The sequence below is a fragment of the Hyaena hyaena genome, unplaced genomic scaffold (genome assembly GCF_003009895.1).
Source record: "Hyaena hyaena isolate Hyena2069 unplaced genomic scaffold, ASM300989v1 scaffold_146, whole genome shotgun sequence".
NCBI lineage: Eukaryota > Metazoa > Chordata > Mammalia > Carnivora > Hyaenidae > Hyaena > Hyaena hyaena.
The window spans coordinates 1,338,578-1,361,925 of NW_024080778.1; the positions used below are offsets into that span (position 1 = coordinate 1,338,578).

The 23,348-nt window shown below is 36.4% G+C and overlaps 1 protein-coding gene across 2 annotated transcripts in view; it reads left to right on the forward strand.

Moving 5' to 3' along the window:
* The window catches only part of COL25A1 (collagen type XXV alpha 1 chain), a 455,910-nt gene that overhangs the window by 420,363 nt on the left and 12,199 nt on the right, over window positions 1-23,348 (forward strand). The window contains exons 23-32 of one of the 2 annotated variants that reach the window (XM_039238753.1): window positions 898-942; window positions 4,305-4,349; window positions 6,868-6,948; window positions 8,130-8,192; window positions 8,828-8,878; window positions 10,883-10,909; window positions 13,923-14,003; window positions 16,453-16,488; window positions 18,063-18,116; window positions 22,708-22,761. In XM_039238753.1, the coding sequence (XP_039094684.1) occupies window positions 898-942; window positions 4,305-4,349; window positions 6,868-6,948; window positions 8,130-8,192; window positions 8,828-8,878; window positions 10,883-10,909; window positions 13,923-14,003; window positions 16,453-16,488; window positions 18,063-18,116; window positions 22,708-22,761 (537 nt within the window). Of the gene's footprint in view, window positions 1-265; window positions 290-897; window positions 943-4,304; window positions 4,350-6,867; window positions 6,949-8,129; window positions 8,193-8,827; window positions 8,879-10,882; window positions 10,910-13,922; window positions 14,004-16,452; window positions 16,489-18,062; window positions 18,117-22,707; window positions 22,762-23,348 lie in introns of both variants that reach the window. The other variant, XM_039238752.1, reaches the window with a different exon arrangement.

Consider the following 23,348-nt stretch of genomic DNA (forward strand, 5'->3'; position numbering starts at 1 on the left):
TTTTTTAAAGAAAACTCTAAAAATGGTTTTAAAAACAATCTTTATCAAGTGATGAATGGAGTTCTGACCTCACCCCCAAAACCTTTATTACTGTATTGTGTTCATTTAAAGATAGGTTAATATGTCCTCAATATCTTCTCAATCCCTTATAAGACATCAGGCTTCCCAAAACATATTCAAAAATTTGATCATTTCAGAAATGTATTATTGTACTTTGGCACACAAAATAGGTAACTCTGTCTTTGTCAATACATTTTCCCAACAGAGGATTACCACCTTAACTGTCACGGTAACTCCTATGCATGATTTCTGTGGTTTGTGACTTTGTGGTGTTGATGCATGCCAGTCATAATGGTACTAATGTAGCAATTGTTGCTATCTGGTATTTAGTTTTATGTCTTCTTATTAATAACTTTTACATTTGCCCCAATTAAACCACTTTGTCTGCTTAGTGAAAAAGACCAAAAGAAAGTTATTGTTACTTTTCTTAAAGTTTTCCATCCTATAATAATGTGGCTTTGTTCTTTAGAGTTTGGGAAATCAAATCCTTTGTGTGGGGGAGGAAGACTGGGTGTCTAGAAACACAGGTAATATTAGCATGCTAATTCATCCCAAGGAGATGAATGTGGAACATAGCAGCAATTTTACATTATGTTATAGAATCAACTCAAAAGCATCTTCAGTGTTATTTTACCTAACTGTATTGATAGTTTTGCACAGAAGTAGGTAATTTTATACTTACATAACAGATGAAACTTGTCCTCATTGCAAGTTAATGTTGGGGGATGTTTGATTATGACAGAAATAAGGGAAGTATATAGTGCACTTACTATTTAAAGCATAAATTGTAATACATACACTCGCTGCTTTTTAAAACTTTGTCTTTTCTTGATTTAGGGTCCCCCTGGACCACCTGGACCTCAAGGACTACAAGGGCCAAAGGTCATTCTTTATTTTACTTGTTTCCATTTACCAGTTATGGTACAGAGAATCCCACCATAAATAGATGTATCTTTGAAAAATCATTCTTAGAAAATGCTAGAGAAGCTAAGATCAGCAATATTGCTTAAGGCAGCCAAGAATGGACACTGAGGTCTGGGCTGAAGAGAGAGGGAATCAGAAATAAAAAGGAAAATTAGCAAAGAAGGAGGAGAAAAAAGAATAACATTAAAGGGAGGACACTGAGAAAAACAGAATATTAAATTAGGAAAAAACAAGTTTTATAGAAATTATAAAGGTAAAGGGCCACTCAATGTAGTATATGAAAAACGGAAAATATTTATATAGAGGAGACTGAAGAAAAATTTATTCTAACACTAAAAAAGATTTTTTTCGATTAATTCTTTTGTAATAAAAAGAATAAGAAGCTTTAGCATGATGCATTCACAGATGACAATTTGAGGAATCATTTTTGAATCACTTTTTATAGCAAATCTTATTGTATATTCAGACATTCTGCCATTTAAATCTTATCTCATGAAACATATCAACTATGAACAGCAAACACCTAGAATTACTTGATTATATCTCAAATTTGTCGGTGGTTTTAGCTTTAGCTCTCCAAACTTAAATTTAGTTATTTAACCAAATTTGAGCAATTAATGTATGGCTAGTGTCTCTCACTTTTTAGAACTGAGCTATATCATAGTGTTGAAAAAGAACTTTCATCATTGGATTTTTGTAGGAGATTCAAGTGATTTTAAAATACATTTTTTATTGATGCCTTTTAAAGCAGTTTATTTTCTAAATCTGTCACATACACACACACACACACACACACACACACACACACACAAACACACCAGCTTTTATACTCCTTAAGATACTTAAAAACAGAAAGCTAGCACATAGAAAGTAGTTTTTCTATTATAAAAAGGAATATAAAGTAAAATATTACCAAGGTCCTTACCCATATAAGATATATTTAGAACACAGAGCCTAATTTTAAATAGATCTCATGTATAACGTTATTGTAAGTTTTGGGATTTTTAACTTTCTATTTCTCCATCACATTCTGGGCCCTTAGAGATGGAACACAAAAATTCTCCATTTACACAGTCTTTGTTCCTGGTGAGCAAGTCAGCCTGGATCCCTACTGGCTAATATCTTGGTGAGCTGGACTAGATAGCAGAGGAGGAAATCTGCAGATTCCTTTTTCCTCTGTGTAGAGTCAACTAGGATCTAAATTCCTTGCTTCTGTGCCAAACACATACCTCTTTCCTTATACACCTCAAAAGCTTCTAGGACTTTACTCTTCTTTAAAGCCCAAAGACCTACAGCCATCCAAAGGATACAAATCCCTAGCCATGAAGGGATAGTGTTAAAACATATACACCCTCCCCCTGTTTTATAATCTAATCGCTATTCATTTTTTAATTCATTTATTGAATAAGTGATTTTTGAGCCTCTACTCTGTGATAGGGACTAATATCTAACAGAGATACCTGAGTATAGCAAGATGTTTCAGCATGGAGCTTACAGTTTAGAATAAGTAAAAGCAGAATTACTAATAAATAGAATAAGTGCTTTGATGAGGAGTGCATGCTATGGATGTCCGTACAGGAAGGCTCCTCAGTCTTAAGAGTCAATGATGGCTTTGAGCTGAAACTGAAAGACAGGAGGAAGCTGGCCAAATGACTGTCTTGACAAGTGAGCTGTGGGAGGGAGTTAGTCATACTCCCTTCCCTCCCACGCCAGCTGGCCTTCCCACCATACTGTCACTTTACCCCACCCCACACACTGCACAATGATCTTGTAATTGAGATCTTGGGCTGACTGATAAAATTGTTCATGCTTTCCTTGATCTCTCCTTGAGAAGGTTGGAATAACTGGGGTGAGATGTGCCTATGATCAAGAGTCAGCAAATGCAGCCCAAGTCAAGTGTAGAACCCGTTTGCACAAGGAACTCAGCCTCAGGCAGAAGGGGAGCCTATTCAATTAGTGTTTCTCTTTCCTTTATCAAACAAGGATTGTTTGACTTCTTACACATCAAGTAACTCTTTATAAACTACATTTGATGAATGAAAGATAAATTCATAACTCATGAGTTTTGTTTTCTTTTAAACACTTGCGGGTCACATTTTGAAGGTAAAAGCTTAGCAAAACAATCATTATTGGACCCAAAGTGCTGACAAGCATTCGGAAAGAATGAAACTAAGGCTTAGCCAGGTGCATCCAACCTCGGCAGACTTGTTTGTGGCAAAATAAACTTTGCTGCTACCACAAAGAATGGGAAATCAGGAGTAAGGAAAGGCTTTTTCTCCCCGCCCCCCATTTTTTTTCAATACATTTGTTTGTCAGGCTTTCTTTCATTGGAAAGCTCAAATTTCATGCTGTGGCCGATACTCTCTTAAAAGTTTTTACCAGGGAAAGGATCTCTAAGAATTTCAATACTGTGGTTTATACATCATCAAACAGGCCTTTCTAGAAAAATATAGTCAAGTCAACTCCCTTGAAAATCTGTCTGTGAGGCAGGCCACTCACACTCAGGAGAGCTGGCTTTACAAAGTTTCCACAGTATGGGAGTCAGGGATATTTATAATGGGATCTACAAAAGTGACTCATGGATCTAAAATAATATCTTACCTTTCAAAGAATTTGTTTGTTCAGTACTTCTCCAAATGAAAAATGACTAGACCTTTGTCGGTTGGATAAATATCTAGCACATTGTTTAAATTTGTTTTTAATGTGTCATCTTCAATTAAGATAAAATAGATAGATTTGGAGTTTGTCAGGGTTTATAATACATCATAATATGAATAGTAAACTTTAATTCATTCCTAGCATAGTATAGGTTATTGAACTGATCCAAAAGTAATTTTATGGATTAAGATATTATCTAACTGATTATATCTGGAAATAGCACACTCACAATCATGGATCTGTATCCACTGTTCAAATGGTGCCAGTTAAAACATTACATTCTATTTTTAAGTTAACTGTCACGTTTTTGCCTTTTTTCCCAAGTTAGAGAAAAAAATTAACTGAAGCATATAGGTTGTTGTTACAGGATATGGTCAGCCTTCAAATGATCTCTACCAGTTTTCTTTCACCATTTTTTCCTTTAGCCTGAATCTCACATGGGGCAAAAAACAAAAACATTGGCTCTTAGCTACCTATAAGTATTGTTTCATGTAATCTTCAAGAAAATGTTATTTCACTTAGTTTTGATATGCTATGATGTAACCAAGTATTCTTGGGTTATGATGCCTTTGCTGAAAAGTCAAATTGTACTATTACCAGCCAGCATCACTTTTACTTACCAATGATGAATGGAGGTAAGCAATCACTTTTTATTTTAACAGGGAGAGCCAGGATCTCCAGGAATCCCAGGAGTTGATGGAGAGCAGGTAATTTTCAAAGATACATACTGTCATTTAAAGCATCATTATTGATCACCCCTTTTATTATAGATTTGGAGCCAAAAAGACATGAGTGTTGATATATGATCTCCTCTCTCTTTTTTCACCATCTGTTGTAGAGATTACATTAACTCTAAGAAGCAATTGGCTTTAAATTAGACATTAGTTTTCTTTGTAGAAACATACAAGGGATATGACATTTTGTGTTAATACTCCTTATCAATCTACCAGTGACACTTCTGTGAATTTTTATTAGACTTATAAGATCACTATCAATTTAGTAAGAATAGCCTAATTTTTGTAAGTGAATACTAACAGTTCAAGATTATAATCAGTCAACCAAAGCTTCCACAAAGTTAGATATTGCTTGTGTGTGTTATTCTGACAATATTTTTTTCCAAATAAAGATTACACCTAATTTTCAAGATCCCTAGAAAAGACAGAAACAAATGGGGCACTTGCACCTACACAGAATATGTCAGTATATCCCCAATGGTTTCCCTGAAATCAGAGGTTAGCAAACTTTTTCTATAAAAGACCATATAGTAAATGTTTTAGGCTTTATAGATCACATAGAGTTTTTGTCACAGATTTTTTTTATCTTAATACCCCTTAATTTTTTTCAAAAGATTCATCTTGTGCAAAAATAATCTCTGGGCTGGATTTGGCCTCAAGCTGTTGTTTACCTCTGGCCAGAAAGAATCTGACTAAGGAGAATATGGACACTATTCTTAATTCAGAGTCAAATCACAATTGTTAGCTTCAAGATATTTGACATTTTCTGGGCTTCCATTATTAACCCAATAAATGACTAAAATCAAGAAGATCATAAGAAATCAAGAGGATTCTTGATACAGTGAGTGAAATATGCTCTTCAGGAGATAGTATTAGTTAAGAACATTAAATTCAAGAGTTATTTTAATATCAGAGTTGTATACTGAAGTCATATAATGTCACATAAAATAAATGTGATAGTTAAAAAAAAGACTTCTGGTGATAATGCTATTATTAATCAGAGATCACAGTAGCATTTAAAAATATAGTTGTATTCCCAATGCTAGTCATTAAAAATAATTAGTTTAACATGCATAAAGATACTGTATGGTCCCTACATACATAGTAGCTGGGTTTATTCTACAGGATCTACAAGGTCTACTTCTGCTACTGAGTCCAGTAGCAGGGATGGACTGCACTGCTGCTCTCCATCACTGGATTCCTAAAACCAACCAGGGGCTGATTAACTAATTAGATCATCTACTACCCATTCAAACACCTATCTAGCCACCCACCTAGCAAGTGGTTCTGAACTAACTGCTATGAAATAAGTATAAGTAAAGAAAAAAACCTATTCCTGTCCTGAAATAGGTTTTGATATGGAAAAGATGACTAGCTTTGTGCAGCCAGGAGTCCCTTACTACCAGAACTATCAACATCCCTGCTTAAAAATGGGCCCTCTGGTCATATGATAGTGAAGCTCTTGGGATGAAAATGCTTAACAATACAAATCCATTTCATTGTTATTATTGCAAATGTCAGATTTGTTAGCATTCAAAATATACATTTATCTATTTACTCACTGTAAAAGAAGAATAAAATAGCATCATGGGGGAGTCTGGGTAGTTCAGTCGTTGAGCGTCTGACTCTTAATTTTGACTCAAATCATGATCCCAGAGTCCTAGAATCAAGCTCTGAGTCAGGCTCTGCACTGAGTGTGGAGTCTGCTTAAGACTTCTCTCACTCTCTCTCTTTCTTTCTCTCTCTCCTGTCCCCCTTGTCCCTCTCCCCTGTGCATGTTCTCTCTCTTAAAAAAAAAAGAAAGAAAGAAAGAAAGAAAGAAAGAAAGAAAGAAAGAAAGAAAGAAAGAAAGAAAGAAAGCAAGCACCATGGATCACTTCATTGGGATGTCATGAGAATAAAATAAGAATACTGTGGAAAAGTTGAAGTATTTGTAAGCTTGAATGAACTCTGATGCCTAAAGACCAGGTACCTAATAATTGGTGCCTACATTATATATCTTTCTATATACTGAACCATTGAAAAGTGATGGTGATTGGAACTTCCTCCTGCTTTTAAGAGGCATTGGAGAGTACGGTGGATGGAGATGGGAGAAGTTTATTTGAACCTTTGTTATTATAACGCTAGTCCTGATTCAAAATTTGTATTGTACTGCTCAGAATTCAATCCCTTAAATTGTTTTCAGGACCATTGATATTGAATTAGCTGCCAGATAAAAATATAGAATCAGGAGAAATTTTGTTAACACCTAGATTCATGATTTTCATACTCAAATGGCCTAAGTAATAGAGTCTAATCCCTTCTATTCTGTGAGACAATAACATATTGGTTCAGTGTAGAAGGTTGCTATAAGAAATAACTAGCAGTGAAAATCAGAATCATCTCAGCATTGGACCACCCACTGACAAGATTGATCTGGAATTCTGTTTTCCTTAGAATGTTACTATCAAGTGTCAGTGTGATTCTTACGTTCAAACCATATCATTTGTAGGGACTTAAAGGCTCAAAGGGAGACATGGGGGACCCAGGTATGCCAGGTGAAAAAGGAGGAATCGGACTTCCTGGATTACCGGTATGTTTATACTTTTCAGGGTGTGTTCATATTAAGATAAATTAAATCATAAAAGAGTTAGGGGCTCCTCGGTGGCTCAGTCAGTTCAATGCCTAACTCATGGTTTCATGATCTCGCTCAGGTCATGATCTCATGGTTTTGAGCCCCACATCAGACTCTGCACTGCCAGTGCAGAGCCAGCTTGGGATTCTCTCCCTCTCCCCTTCTCTCTGCCCCTCCCCCATTCACACTGTGTCTGTCTCTCTCAAAATAAATAAATAAACTTAAAAAAAAAAGAGTTATATGGTTACTTGCAGTCTCATCTAGTGGTTCATGTACTATTTTTATTTTTAAATATTTGAGGTATTGTTGGTTAATTACTCCAACTGGGGCACTAAAACAAGTTTTAAAGCATCTAACCAAATTTATTATAAAGTAAATTTTCATGTTTTCTTGAATTATTTTCATCAGAAGATAGAAAGATAAATATAGTTGATCACTTTTAGTATGCATAAGATGGTGGTAATTGATCATTTTTTAATAAACCATAATTTAACAATTAATAAACTGAAAAGTATAAAACAATTTTACAAGTTACTCTTTAAAAAGTGCTCTCTTTGTGTGAATGGAATGGTGTTTTTATGACTTTCCCCTACAATTTTTACTGAGGATTTGGAAGAGAAAAAATTTTTAAATGTAGAAGTAGAGAGATAAGTATTGTTAACCCTATTTTCAGCTAATAAACCTGAAACTTCGTTTTCATCCTCAGTCATTAAATCGTAGGATTAAAAAAAAAAAATGTAGACGACTTCACTGCCCTGGGCCTATTTTAAAACAAGGAAGTGTATAAATGTCAATGAAAACTAAGTTAAAAGACTGACCTTTGCTATTTAAAGTGAGCACCACCACAAAAAAATATAACATTTATAATCTGATATATTTAATAATGTAGAAGTTTAACCAATCACATCTAACCTAGTTTTTATTTACTTCAAATTGTAGTTCACATATCACCCACCGCCCTAGAGATTTGGAGAAGCATGCTGTTTGAGGCTCAAATGCAAGGAGATAAATCCTTTGTATATTGTGTGCATAAGACTATAAAAATTTCAAAAGGATGTTGGGCTTGGGGAGAAAATTCAGTTGTATTCTTACACTTTGGAAACAACTTTACCAACTCAGCTCTTCCTGGTTATTCATAGGGTGCCAATGGAATCAAAGGAGAAAAAGGAGACTCCGGATTGCCAGGTCCTCAGGGTCCTTCCGTAAGTTGATGGTGGCTGAACTTCATGGTTCCTAAAGAACTCTAAAACAGGCCTTTTATTTCCCCAGTTCAATCTGTGTCAGATGGCTTATCAACAGTAGAGAAACTGTGAACCTCTTCGATTGTCAAACTATAGAAAAATGTCTGTCAGCCTTGTACAATGAGACACAAAGTGTCTCAGACGTCTGAGTTAAAAGCAGTTTTTTAGGGGACTGTCTAATCCTCAGGAGAACATCAGTGGTTTTCCCATAACACGTTTGAGTAGAGCTTTGTGATGACAGAGCATACTTTTTTTTTTCTTCCTCCAGAGCCCTGTTGCTGCTCAGGGAAATATTTGAGGGTTCATTGCTGATTGTGGTATTATAGCATCTCTTGATGATTACTCTCTTTTCTTTTAATGCACTTTAGATTTATTCTGTACTTTTGTAAACCAGCTGTATTTTTTTTAAGTTTTTTGTTGTTGTTGTTCTCATGAAGGAATTTCTAAATGTAAAGAATCAAATGCATCACTTCTTCTAGTATCCTTCTTCTTCTGCAGCTATTAATGGCCTTAGCAGAACCCCAGCACAAGATTCAAGCCAAACTGCCTTATCTAAATGAAGTAACCAAATCCATGTTTATTTTTTGGATGTACAGATCATAGGCCCACCAGGCCCGCCAGGCCCCCACGGTCCACCAGGCCCCATGGTAAGCCTCTCTTCTGTACAAAATGTAATCATGTATTTATGAGCGTGCTGCTAGAAAAAACAGGAACACATCCCTCAAAACATCCAGCCTGTATTTTGTACTGCTCTCTGTAGAATGGACAGAAAATACGAGGTGCTGAGATATCTGACTTTACAGTACTGTCTTTCATTCCCCCCAAACATATGTCTTAAAAAGGGATAGAGTTGTTTTGTGATAGGAGAGTCAAAGGTAGATTTGACAAGCTTTACTCCAATTTCCAGTATGAACATCAAAAAAATCATCGTAAGCAACCACTGTTTAGGCTGTTCGTAGAATAACAAGATTAATAATTGTGGCCATTAATGAATGTGCGTAGCCAACTTTGATTGAAACATTTTAATAAGATGTTTAATAGGAACGTTTATAAAATAATATGAGAAAAATTGTAGATGACCTATATTGTTGCTTATTTTTCTTTTCACCTTTATGGTACTCTGGAGGATCCAGTGTTTACCACAAGTATCCCTCAGACAATGGCCATGCCTTCACAGAACTGCCATCTGGGGAGGAAGGCAGCCATTAAACCAGTGTAATTCTCAAAATGTCCACCTAATGGCACTAGTGTTAAGGCTAGAACATTGAAGGTGGAGTGCTTCAACTGCTTGTGACTTGGGCAGGATGGGTACAAGTCAGGTAGCCTCTAAGGTCATATTCATTCCTAAGGTCTCTCAATAAACTCCATGTCTTCAGTCATACAGATTAAATAAACTGTGGGTCATGTTTTCCCCCTAGAGCATCACTGGAATGATCTAAACCACAGAACATAGCCCCAGATACAATCATCTATTTCTTACTAACTACCATTTATTTCATATCATTAAATAGTTATAATTAACATTATTTTCTTAAAACTAAAGAATTCATTAAGAATTAACCAAATGGCATACTTTTGGCTTTTTTATTACTCCCTCCGCTTTGAGTTAGAAGATTAAAATTTTAAATGCTGTATCTTATTCATATCATAAAATTAATTAGTTTAAAGGGATTTTACACCATTACCACAGATAGCAATAGATAAGAATATTTGATAAAGTAACAGCCATTTCCTGAAAATGCTTATCCACTACTCATCTAAAGGGAAAATATTATTCCAATGTAGACCTATATAACAAATATTTGTATATTGCTTGACAAAAGTTTTCCTTACTGTTGTATGATTTCACTGTTTGGTATTTAAATACACCTCCCTCCAAAGAGTTAATTTAAATCACTTGAAAAGTTTAAAGCAATCCACAGTACCTTTAGGTAATTTAGGTTAGCTAATTAGTCCCTATAGTTAGATTTTCCACAAAATACAGGAGAAAAGCCCTGATTCATGTATGCATTATAACTTCCTTCCATTAAACAACTGTTATAAGAGCCTTGAAGAATTCGGCTTTGTAAGAACAAATATATTCTGACTAATGATGTTTCGTACTCCTCCAATAGAATCCTATCATTAGTCTTAAATTAAATTAATGATGCAACAGGTTTCCAAACTTGACTATCATCTCCTTGTTTCCTTCTTCCTTTAGATTCCTCTTGGGTCTAGAGGATTTAATAATGGGAAAAGGTCTTCCCTTCACCAGGACTTCTCTTTGGCAAATTTTTGTATTTTAGGACTTATCTCTATGCCATACACATTCAAAGCATGTCACAGATTCCACCTGGATTTTATAAAAATGTGGATTTCAGAAATAGGAGTAGTGTGGGTTCACAATACTTTTTAAAAATGTTTTTCTTCCATATTTCTCCCTCCCTCTCACAGGTATTTAACAGAACAAATTTCTGTTAATGAATTTCCAATTACAGAACAATCCAAGAGCTAGAAGAAATGTTCACTAGTGTTAACACCCATCAGCCTGCCCCTAGCTATAGCTCAAAGAAGATTCTTGTTTTACATCTCTTTGGTTACTCTATATAATAATCACTTCTGCTAAGAAAGTGAATCAATTCTTAATTAAAATCTGTGTTTTTCATTTTCAGGGACCCCATGGACTTCCTGGACCAAAGGTAATCCAAAAAATTCCCTTGATTATTGGATTTCTTTTTCCCTGTTAATCATGGAGAAGCATGACGGAAGCATGTCTGTCCTGTCTTATTTATCTGTCATGTAATGTTGATAATCTTTAAGCCTTTAAGTATCCAGATGTTTAAATCTCACAACACAGAATGACTTATAGCAAATTTAAGTGATATCACCTGGAGATGAATGACTCCTCATTTTGCCTTTTTCCATGACACTATGTAAGTTTCTTAAGTTACTAACCATAATATGTATACTCAAAATTAACCATTTAGAAGTAAATCTGATGAGATTCTCAGACTGGTTCAGATGTTCTTTATTATGGTATCATTAGTTGCATATTTAGGTGTTACTGATACCCATTGTTTATCATATAGCAGTGCTGCATCTAAATGCTTTAACCATAAAACATCTTAATTGTGTACTCCCCCAGAGATCACTGGTCTAGAATGGGATGAATGTATCAGGTGTGCTGTACTGAGAAGATTATATCACTTACATGTATTCTATGCTCTGGATTAGTAAAAGAACAATAGAGAATACCCCTGTTTGTCAGAATTCATGCAGCTTATATTGTAAAAGTGGTTTCCACCAGTTCTTTGCTTTTGTGTAGACCAAGAGGACATTTGAGAGAGTTAAAATGAGCCCTGAAAGAAAGGTTCCTTCTTCCAGGGAGCATATGTAATAAGTGTCTATGTTCTAATCTCAGCTTTGCCACTAACAAGCCGTGTCACTTTGGGCAGACTATTTACCCACTCTATTCTTCATTTACTCAACTAGGCAACTTACCTCATAGTGTTGCAATAATTTAATGAGGTATATTTATAAGATACTTAGCACAATATTTGGTGCAGTTATCTATAACCACCTGATAAATATTGCTTGTTATCTTATGATTTGATGCTTTGTTCTGAATTTTAAAATTCAAGGGAAAAAAAGCATGAGAGAAGATTCAAGGACTCTTGAAAGCTCCTCAGTAGTGAGTTGGTGCATTTAAATGGTGAGGGGTAGGGGGATACATAAATGCAACGTTTGAGCTAGAAACCAGAAAACTTAGAGGCAGCCTACCCTCTCCTTTAAGAGCTCTCTGTGGCCCACCCAGCTTCAGGAGTGCAGGAGTATTGGTTTGACCCCAGAAACCTGAGTTTCATTTTTGGGCTCAGGCAGGTGACTCACCCATGAATGGGAAGAAGTCATGCCTCTTTATTCTTCTTATAACACCCTACTTCTAGTAAGGCCAGTATCTCAGAAGCATGGATTATAGTTCGAGTTAAGAGCATTGTGCTGTGGGTCAGAAGAGAGAGCCCATCTATCAGCCCTGTGGTCTTAGTAGTTATCCAACCTCTCTGGCTCTTTTTTCCCCACCCTGGACTAAATCAGTAATTCCTACTCCTGACTTCTCCTTGAATTTTAAGGGACCACTTAAATCATAGATTTCAGAAAATTATTGTTTGGAAAGACCTCATAGATTTACCTGTGATAGATCCTTGATTTTATAGATGATAAACCATAGGTCCATGAAATTTATATTATTTGCCCAAAGTTACACTGCTAACTAAATGATTAATCTGGGACTAGAACTTAAGTCCAAAGTTGAAATTTGGTCTTTCTGCCACTACATTTGACTGTTAATAAATTCAGCTTCTCAGTTCATGCCCACTCATGTCAATGTATGATTGCTCACCACAGAATTTCATGGCCTACCAAAGCAGCCCTGCCTATACATCATCTCAAGACCTCTAGCCAAAAGTCCACACACATGTAAAGCCATCAATCTCAAGTTGAAACCAGTTAACTAATGCTAACTGTTCAGCCTTGGCCTTAATCTCACCTTAACTTTAGCTCTGTGACAACCCCAGGACCAACCTTGACCAGCCACAGCCTATTTGGATTTTCTGCAGTGACAGCACTGCAAACATCTTCAGAATCCCCAGAACCAATGTGTTCATTACTTTGTGACCCCTTTGGAAGTTCAAACACTAAGTGGGGTCCTGGACTCTGTTTAACAGGCACCACGCTGGTTATCATCAATCAGACATATAGGGAAAATATCTCCCAGGTTAATAATCTCTCCTGCCATGTAAACACAATCTCTCCCCACTCCCACACCTACCCAGCAAGACTCTATAGGGCATTTGAGACTGCGTCTTCCTTTCACAAATCTTCCCAGATTTTTGTGATGAAATTAATGCCTGTACTTAAAAGTTGAAAAGTGAATAGGTCAGAACTCTATTTCTCCTGCTGATAGAAAATAGATGTACCATATTCTTAGGTTATTAAATATCAGAGTCAATAGAATTTATCACTTACCATGGCTTTTGTAATGTCACCTGAGGTGAAACTTCAACCTTCTGTATTATACTATTGGACAGATGGACAGCAGCAAAACTACATTTAAGTACTGTGGTCTTCATAGTCTCTTCTGGGATTGGCTATTTGTTGTCTATTCTGTTGATTAATCCATGTAGAGATCTGACTTGGCCAAGTCCGTGAATAATCACTCACTCCATGGCACCACTTCAAACATCAGCTGCTACATTTTTAGCTCATTCCCCCGGGTAAAATGCTTAAAGGCTTAAAATATGTGTATATAACACTGTCCTGCATATTCCAGTTTTTCAGTCCAGCAGAGTGGGACTACCGAACCCCCTTCAGCATCCTCCACTCTGTCTCTGATTTGCTTGGTGAGAATAAGGTACCATAGCACCAGTTTCCTTGAGGTAGATCTGAAAAATTCTAGAACTCGCTCATATGCATTTCAATTTCAAGGAGTACACTTTCTCAAGAGTTTGGCTTCCTAGAACATTCCTTGTTGATTTCAGTTTATTACTTTTTTTACAAATGTTTGAAATGAATGTTGAACCGATGCAAGACAAGTCTAGCCTCACTCTGCTGTTGTCTAGAACTGGAATCTGCAACCATTTCAGAGACTGGCTCTCTTCTCTCACAGTTAAAGCACCCATGATAGCAACCAAAATTGGCATTTGCTTTTGCATTTAGGGTGAACCAGGGTTAAATGGTGTTAAAGGATTGAAGGGTGAACCAGGTCAAAAGGGTGACAGAGGACCCCTTGGTCTTCCAGTAAGTAAAGAAAACTTTCCATTTCAGTGCAAATCTCAGACTTTTCTTTCTACCCTAAGTAACAACTCTAGTTTATTAGGTGACTATCTTACATTTGAGATTTCTGTGATTGGAAAACACATTATATTAGAGCAGAGCTCAGCCCAGTTTTGTCTTATGACTGCTCTTGTGTCAGAGGAAGACCCCATGACAAACAGTGCTGTCCGTGTTCTGTCATTCAGTTACATACATGCCAACCTTCCTCTCTTAAGGCTGATGATTTTTCTTTTATCACCCTGCCCTTTAAAAAGGCATTGTGCTGATTATGTCATAATTTCTCCCAAGTGTTTTTATAATTTAGTTCAGTGTAGAACCCTCCCTCAATTTTTTTCCCCCATCGATAGCAAAAACCGTAGCCCTCTCTTGGGTGGAAGGTATACGATTAGCCATTGTTGATGGCGTGAAGTCAATGCTGTGGCTCCTTACATTAATCAATCATATCATGGTCTAAGTGTTGTGTGTTATTTGTTTTGAAAATGCCCTCTTATGAGGTTCTTTTGGCAGCAGTGGAGGATAGTTTGGAAGAAGTATTTGACAGTTGTTTTGAGATTTTCATTTTTAATAAAAATTCTCATCTGCCATGCACTTTAGGCCAGTCCTCTTTCCAGAGCTATAAAGAGATTTTTTAAAATGATGATTTTAAAGGTTGATTTTAAAGGCTTATGAGGTTTTAGGTTAAAGGTTATTATATGCTGACTGTTCGGTGAATGAAGATAGACGGCAGTAAAGAACATTATAGAGTATATTACTAAAATAAGACATAAAGTTGGTAGAAAATAGTTTAAATACATATTTTACTTATAAAAAATGTTGGTGCCTACTTATTTCATTTTAAGTGGGAAGTACCCTTACAGAGATCAGGCACCTAGTGGATACTTAATACGTACTCACTTATTGAATGAACGATAAAAGCCTTGTGTCAGAGTATAGGTTAAATCACACCAATTAGACCAAGGGACCATGGGCACAAAACCTCTGTGACATACGTGAGTCATTAGTTCACATTCCAGGTAAATATAACATTAAACTCTCAGTACAAAAATTTTACCATCTCCGTGTTCGTTTTTACATGTTATAATAATGGTGACTCTGAAGAAAGTATCAAAAGACAAAAGAAAGTTTGAATTTTTATTTTATTAAACCCTCAATTCTATTTCTTTAAAGTTTGCCCTAATTCCAAATTTAAGACTAGTGATAATTTTTATGCAACATTTAGCCAAAAGCTGTACATACGCTATCATTAAACAACATACATTTTTAAAAATTTTAATCATTGCTAACTAAAGATGTATTTTGCATAGCCTGACTATGCACAGCATCATTGGTAGAGTCCACAGCTGGAATAGGTTTTTTTCTTTCATTTTTTATTAACTATATCTGCAGCATAAAATGGGAACATAGTTCTGCAAACTAGCCAAGAAGATTGATAGGGCTAGTGCATCGTCTTCCTGAAATACTCCTTGATTTAATCAATGGTTTTAAAGGACTATAAATCAGTATTTGAGTTTTGAGATACAAAAGGCATATTCAAAGAAGTAACTGTACGTATTCTTAAAATAAGCATTGAAAGTGTCATATTTTGTCATACACTATGCATAGCTTGGAGATAAAGGTAAAAAAACAAAACAAAACAAAACAAAAAGCACACATTGCCTGAGAACAACATTGCACTTTTAAACCATTTCCCTTTCAGACTTTGATGCAGTGATTATTTGAAGTGAATTGAAGAACAATTTTGTTTGGGACAGTTATTTTTTGTTTGGACTCATGAAATTTTCCCAGCTTTTTCCTGTTCCTAGAAGTCCCTCTAGTGGTAACTAATGTGAACACAGTAAGAACAACCCAGAAAACAATGAGTATTATTCATGTAAGATCCACGGAGTCATTTTGGCATGTTAAAATTCTGCATTTGTTATTCATAACTGCTATATTAACAACAACAACAAAAACTAGACCCTTATTCTTCTCCTCTGAAATGCTAACTTTGATTGATTATTATAATGAGCCCTTTCTTAGAACATTGGCCATTACTTTTATTCAAAACCTAAAGAAATCTATTGAGAACAGTTCAGTCTCTAGAAAATGAGTATCATATGGAAATTAGCACTCTGTGACTGTTACCAGTAATTCCTTGAAAGCCCACTTTAAAAACCTCATTGACTTGATTTCTAAGTAAGAATTTGTCGAATGGAAATGTCATTAAAATGCCATCATCTGTGGGGCGTTTATTGTCACGTGTTTCGTTTTTTTTAACTAACAATTTGTAGCAATGTGATATTCATCCCAGAGCCCTGTGACTGCGTATTATGTTGTTTGAAGCGTTACATTTGTTCATTAGTACCTCATACTAATCTCTGTTCTTGTCATTCGTGTTATACCCACCAACCCTGCTACCAACCAAATCACACAGGGAGCATCTGGCTTAGACGGGAAGCCAGGATCCCGGGTGAGTCAGTACCTCATCTTGCTCCAACATGTTTTATGGCTATGAATTTGTGCTTCAGGACAGACTCTTTTGCCCCATGTACTTTCATCAAACGATGAGGGCTACACAGGACTGAGGTGAAGGAAGAAGGTATACAAAGATAGTGATACAAAAGGGAAAGGTAGAGCAGAAGTTGCAGCTGTGATTGATGTACATCCTGAACTACAGGACATCCTTCTGAGTTCCAGTCTGGATAATCTTCTAGGTGGAGAGAATGACCAGTCTAATTAGCTTCATTATCTTAGAATCCTAGACAAAGTTTTCTATAACTAAAGGACAGTTCCTATAATTCCATGAGCGAGTTCCTCTGAAGAGTTTATTTGAACTTGCTCTTCCTTTTATGTTTTTTCTGTCCATATTAAAAATGTAACTTCTTCCCGAGAACTAACGTTCAGATCTCTGTTCATCAAAGTGACCTGTCTTTCTCCTGTTATTTTGTCTCTTTTCTTTGGTTCTTAACAGCTCCATCTCTTAAATTTCAGCCACAGATAATCAGTATTTAGAAGTCCTCTGAAGAACTTTCAGTTCAGGCAGTAAGAAAAAGATCAGATTAAGATGATAAGAATTCACCAATATTAGAATCAGTTCAAGCTCTAAATTATCTCATATCGCAAAGCTTTAATAGAAGAAAAAAGAATAGTAGAACAGAAATATGAATACTATTTTTAAAAACTGTGCTAGAATAATTCCTACGTTTGCAAATATTAGGATAAATTCTTTGCAAATAAGCACAGTCTTCTTGAAAATGAGCAAATCACTTGAAGCCCTTGCTGCATCTTTAAGAATCAAAGAGAAATTCCAAGCTCTTCAATTCTAAAAACCTGCTTCAGGCAGTTATTATTTTCACTGGACCTAGTGTTCCTGTGCTCATTCAGTCTGGGACAGAAATCCTAATCCTGAACAAGGAGGCCAGAGGGCAATTATGCCATTAAATCAGCCGGCTGCCGGGTTTATGCCTTGTAAGACTGTAGCAGAAGCTAGGAGAGTAATTCCTTCCCTCTGAGCCCCCTGCTGCTCCCAACAGAGCCAGAGAAAGTTTGGTTTGAACAGTTAAACACTGTTCTCATTTACTTAATATTTTTTTTCCACCTGTGTCACTGGTCAAGCCTCTGAAACAGCTGAAAACAAAGCTTCATGGCCCAGGAGCATGAGAGTGACCGTGGGTGGTGAATGGACTTGAAGAAGTAATATGAAGGGGAAACACCTCCATTTATTTCTCTCCTTAAGATTATGGGGGCAAAATGAAGATGTTCCATGAAGTCAGGGAGGAAGTATATAATGAAATATGACTTACAGTTTCTCGTGTGTGCCCTTCATTGAAATATGCAGTTACATAACACACTCTTTTTGCATGGGTTTCTTGGAAACTGCTGGCCTGAAAGAATCAAGCATAAAGCACTTTGAAAGGAGATGAGGCGTCTTACTGACTTTCTAAGGCATCATTCACCCAGGAAAAGTCCAGGATAAATTATAACTGCTTTTCTTATGGCCCTCGGAATATGTCTCATATTATCTTCTTTTTGTCTTTTTTTTAGGGTACAGATGGCCCTATGGGACCCCATGGCCCTGCAGGTCCCAAAGGAGAAAGAGTAAGTTGTTCTTGAGGTTATTAAGCTGTGACCTAAACAAAACACACTGTGGCTTTTCAGGTTTAGTTGAGCTAAACTGTTAGTTTCCCAGAAGAAATAAAAGACCATCTAAAATATTCAGTGAAAATGTACCATCTTAAGTCCTAATCAGAGTTCTCACATGAAGGAACAACAGAGTATTAAATAGAATGTGGCTGCCTTAACTAAAAAATAATGCATACATTTACATAGCTAAAATAAATAGCTCAGACCATTCCTTCTTTACCCATAAGGAAGATATTTGCATTTGGCCTGAATCCAGAAAATTGAAGTCAATGGGGCTAAAATTTCCAGGACTACATATTCTGGTTGATAATCTTTTATATAAAGCTACTGTATTCATTCAGAGTATGTTATAACTTTTTTTTAAAAGGAAATTACAAAACCTAAGTATTCTTCTCCACACAGTTACACATGGTCCTTTATTTATTTATTTATTTTTTTAGCAAAAGAATAGGCCGTCTTTCTTTAACCATAAGGAAATAATTTCAGTGCATTACAGAACAAAAACCTTTCACTAACCTCCCTATTGCTAGGCCATGTTTCCATATCCTTGGGAGAAAAAAAAAAGACATTCAGAGTGGAAGATAAATATCTGACACAAAAAAATGTATCGCAGCGTCAGCAGCTGCTCGTCTGTCTGGAACTTTTCTCCCTCTTTCTCTATTTTTCTCCCACTTTTTCTTTTCTTCACTTTGGAAAACTTAGAACTTTTCTTGTGTGTGTGTCTGAGTGGAATTGTGTCATCAATTTCCCCACCATCCAGGATAGGCTGGAAAGAAAGAAGTAAGGGCTTCACAATGTTGGAATGATTCATTGTGCAAGTTGTGGTCTTTTAAAACTAGATAGGGTTTCTTCAGTCTGGGGTAATTTGCTTTAAAATAGAGGGCTACATAGTGATTTCTTTGGCAAACAGCCCAATTCCATAATTCTATGTTCTATAAAATGAACTCATTCATTCAGTAAATATTTATTACATTTCTTGATGTATAAAACACAGTGTACTCCTACTGTGAAATGCAATCACTTCTCCCATTTGTCTATTTTGGTCTATTTTGCTAATTTCTTTCAGTGAATTAAATAATACCATTATAGTTGATTCATCATCACCTTTTACTAATACACCACATATATATACATATATATATGTATACATATATGTATACATACATACATACATATAGCTATTTTTCCTGAATGAGCAGAGTTTATAATCTAAGTGCAGAGGAAAAAAAGTATCAGCAAGAAATAGCCAAATAATGAGGCCAAAATGAATACAAACAGTACAGAAAATACATACAATGATGAAGAAGTCTGGCTTTATCCAAGAATGCTTCTAGAAAGAGGCAAGTCCTAAAGGAATAAATTATCTGAATCTTCAGTTGTCTTATTTCTAAACACAAACTGACTTAGGAAGATCATCTTCATTAAAAATATTTAAAAGCTAAGAGGGTCATGCTGCTGACGCATTCAAGCATTGTATCAAGAAATCCAGCACATGTACTAAAAATGGAGCAGCAAATCTCAAGTAGTCTTTTGGCAGAAAGCCCTTGGGGCTCAAGAGGGTTTACCGTTTGGTAAATCAGCTGCTACTTCCGATAGCTCCTCAGTGTCACAAGAATATCAGGTATCAGCACTGGGGCAGAATTAACCAGGGGAGCAAATGAAATCACGAAGAATTTTTGAAGACATAGTTTAAGTCAAATGGTGTGCAGTGTAAAGTGTTACACTTGTATTTACTCAGGACGTTAACTATCTTAACTGGATCATGTATCAGTACTCTCCAAGTGCCCCTCACCCAAAGTGCTAAACTGGAGTGTGATTCTCAAAGTTAATTGACCGAGGTGTCATCTGGACTCTCTTGAAGAAGTTTCCAATTTTAAAGAGGGAGGAATCAGGAATCCATTCCAGATAATTCCTCAGTTTGGGCATGCAAATTAAAGAGCCTGAATGAAATGAGACCAGCCTAAAAGAAACCAGGCATTGGACATTGTTATTCAGAAATTGTCAAAAACGTGGGTGACAGTTTGAGCCCTTCAAGCACCTGATGGTCCTTGCCTTGAGCTGATTTCTTCATCTGGCCTTGTAACTACTTAGGAAATCTGTGAAGGGTGTTAGATTTGAGAGGTTTAAAAGTTTTTCGGGAATTATTTAATCCAGGAGAAGTTACACATCCGAGTCCCTATTTCATTTCATATTTCATATTCAAATTCATATTTTCATTCCTAAAAGTTTTCAAGCTGGGACCATCAGGATGCTTTTGGCTCTAAGTGACAGAATCTCAACTCAAAATGGCTTATGCAATAAAGAAATTCATTGTTTTATCTAACAAAATATTCAAAGGAGAGAGTCTCTGCTCTGCTTCTGTGCCCTTTCCACGTGCTGGCTTTGTCTTCTGATCACTGGCAAGCCGGTCACAGTCCCTACAAACCTCCCCTCCAGTGAGGCATCATCTTCTCCTTAGCAGTGAGCAAACCTTCCCCACTACTTTCTCTCTGACTTCCCTCAACACCTCATTGGCCAGAGTCCCGACATATGTCCTCTTCTGAAGCAGTCACAGGCGAGTGAAATGGAATTGTCATTACCTTAAAGTAATCGTTTGGGGCGAGCAGTTCCGTAAGAGGATTTCCACAAACAAATGTCTTAGTGTCAGCTTAATTCAAACAAGCCATGGTATATTCATTTTAAAAACAAAATAAAGCCAATAAAGCCGAAGGTACTCAGTCAGAGGAGGGAAAAGGGAATAGGTATGCCAAAAAAAAAAAAAAAAAAAATCTGTGAAGAGTTTTCAAGCTAAACCTACTCCAGGCTATGTGAACCCTCTTTTTAAACCCCCATCTCCCACTACCCTCCCCGTTCTATCCCCACACAAGAACACATATACACCACCACCATCACCACTATTTTTAAAAATCATAAAATAACACTGCCAGATCAAACCAAAAGGAATTTATTTTGAGTCGGTTGGCAAGTCGTTTTCATTAAAAACAAGACCTCTGTATATTAATAATGATAGCTACCATTTATGTATGGGACATATTATTTGGTGACATATAATTTAATACTTTATAGTCACATTTAATCTTCTGAGAAAGTCTTGCAGAATATGTATTATTATTCTTATTTAACAGCCAATGAAACTCGGGCATAGAAAGGTTAAAAAGTTTACCTATGACCACACAGCCAGTAAGTGCCAACCTGGAATTGAAATTCAAATCTGTTTCATTTCAAAGCTTGGCCACCTTACTGACTGATTGGAAATTCTTCAGTTCTTTCAGTAATAAACACAAAGTAATGATGAATAAAAGTTCAACAAGCTTTTATCATATTTATTTTCAGTAATCTCCCTACACATCTGTATGTGCCTCTAGGTGAAAGGGCTAATTAGCCCCACCAATCCCTCAGTTTAGGTTAAAGAAGAATGTTAATAGTGACTTGAAATTTGCTCACATGAGAATCTGAAGTACAGAGGCACGCAGCATATTACTTAAATTTGCACACACAGCTACCAGCTGAACTTTGCATTTTAGCCATGAAAAAGACTTGCTAACCTTTGAAGTTCTTTAAAGGTGTGATAAAAGAAGGTAATATTTTCTTTTTGACCACTCATATAAATATCGTCATTACTCCTGAAGTTCGCATGCTAAATACTGACAAACACTTTAGTTTTCGAGATGGCAGCAAAAGAAAATGCTACTTGAAATGCAAAACATCTCTTTAATAGAATTATTTTGTATTTACGGGTCCACCTCCAAATCTCACCATATTCTTTATAAGCATTCAAGATTATCATTATCACATACGTTGTTATAGCTGGGGTAACTATTCTATTTAAATAGGCTTATGGAGAGTGAGTGATGCAGGTAGTATATACCTACCTTCTCAGACACTTAGTAGAAGGCATAAAAGTTTCTAAACTCTCTTTTTCAGAAAGGAAACCAAACATGTACGTGATTGTACTGATTTGACTTGATTAATTCAAATATGATTAACTGATGTTCCAGACACTATTATAAGCCATAAGGATGCAGTAGGACGCTGGCACCCCAGTGTGCATATTCTAGTGAGGGGCACAGCAGGGAATAATCATGCCTATCTCGTGGGGTGGGAGGCCATAAAATAAAATACAGCTCAGTAAAGGGCCAGGGCGGTCAAGGAAGAGGCTTGCTGAAGAAAAGAATTTGATAAGAAATTAAAAAAACCATTTTATTCTTACATTTTTAAGATGTACTAACATAAAATAATGAGTAACAGATGAATGTTTCACAGTAACTCCAAAGAAACCCAAGTATAGCACTCCAGGTTTGCAAATCCTTTGCACAACTGGGTAGCAGCACTCTAACTTATTGCCCTTCTTTCAGAGGTAATTTGGTGAAATATGCAAATGTGGGTTTCTTTTTCTGTGTTACTGACTGAGACCCCTGAGGAGCCTGAATCATTGGAAGGTTGGTACAATGGTACCTGAAATGGAGGCTTTGTACACAGGCCGTTAGGGAAAATGTGTGAATATAGGCATTTGTGTATGATTTTAATTTTATGGCTTTCATTTTAGGGTGAAAAAGGAGCTATGGGGGAGCCCGGACCCAGAGGACCCTATGGTCTGCCTGTGAGTTCTGTCTCTTGTTTCCACCTCCAGCATGCATAGATGACCTGACACCAGCACGGTTAACCCTTCCCTGGTGGGGCAGACTAACCCCGTTAGAGGAGCAAAGAACCACCCACTAATTCTCCATGACACCAGTGTAACCATGTCCTTCATGGGTCATACTCACATCTGTTCTCACACACACACACACACACACACACACACACACACACACACACATTTCTGGAGATTGAGAGAATCAGAAATTGTCCACAAGATCAAAGGTACTAATCTGATAGTTGGATTTCAACGCCCTCCATATGCCATCTCACTAGACATCCATAACTGGCACTTCCTTGGAAGGTCACTGCCAAAAGTGGGTGTGGATGTTTCATTTAGCTTCTGCAGACTTCATCTGTTCCCATAGGTTATTGACTAAAACTACTCTTGCTAATAAAAGTTATTTCTCAAATTGATATTTACGATGACTTCAATGTTTCTGACCTTTCTAACATACTGCAATAAGAAATCTTTAGAACACAGAATGTTGATAGTGTTCTAAAACTATCCTCTGAAAATTCCTAGTTATCAGGTCTTCAAACTGAGGC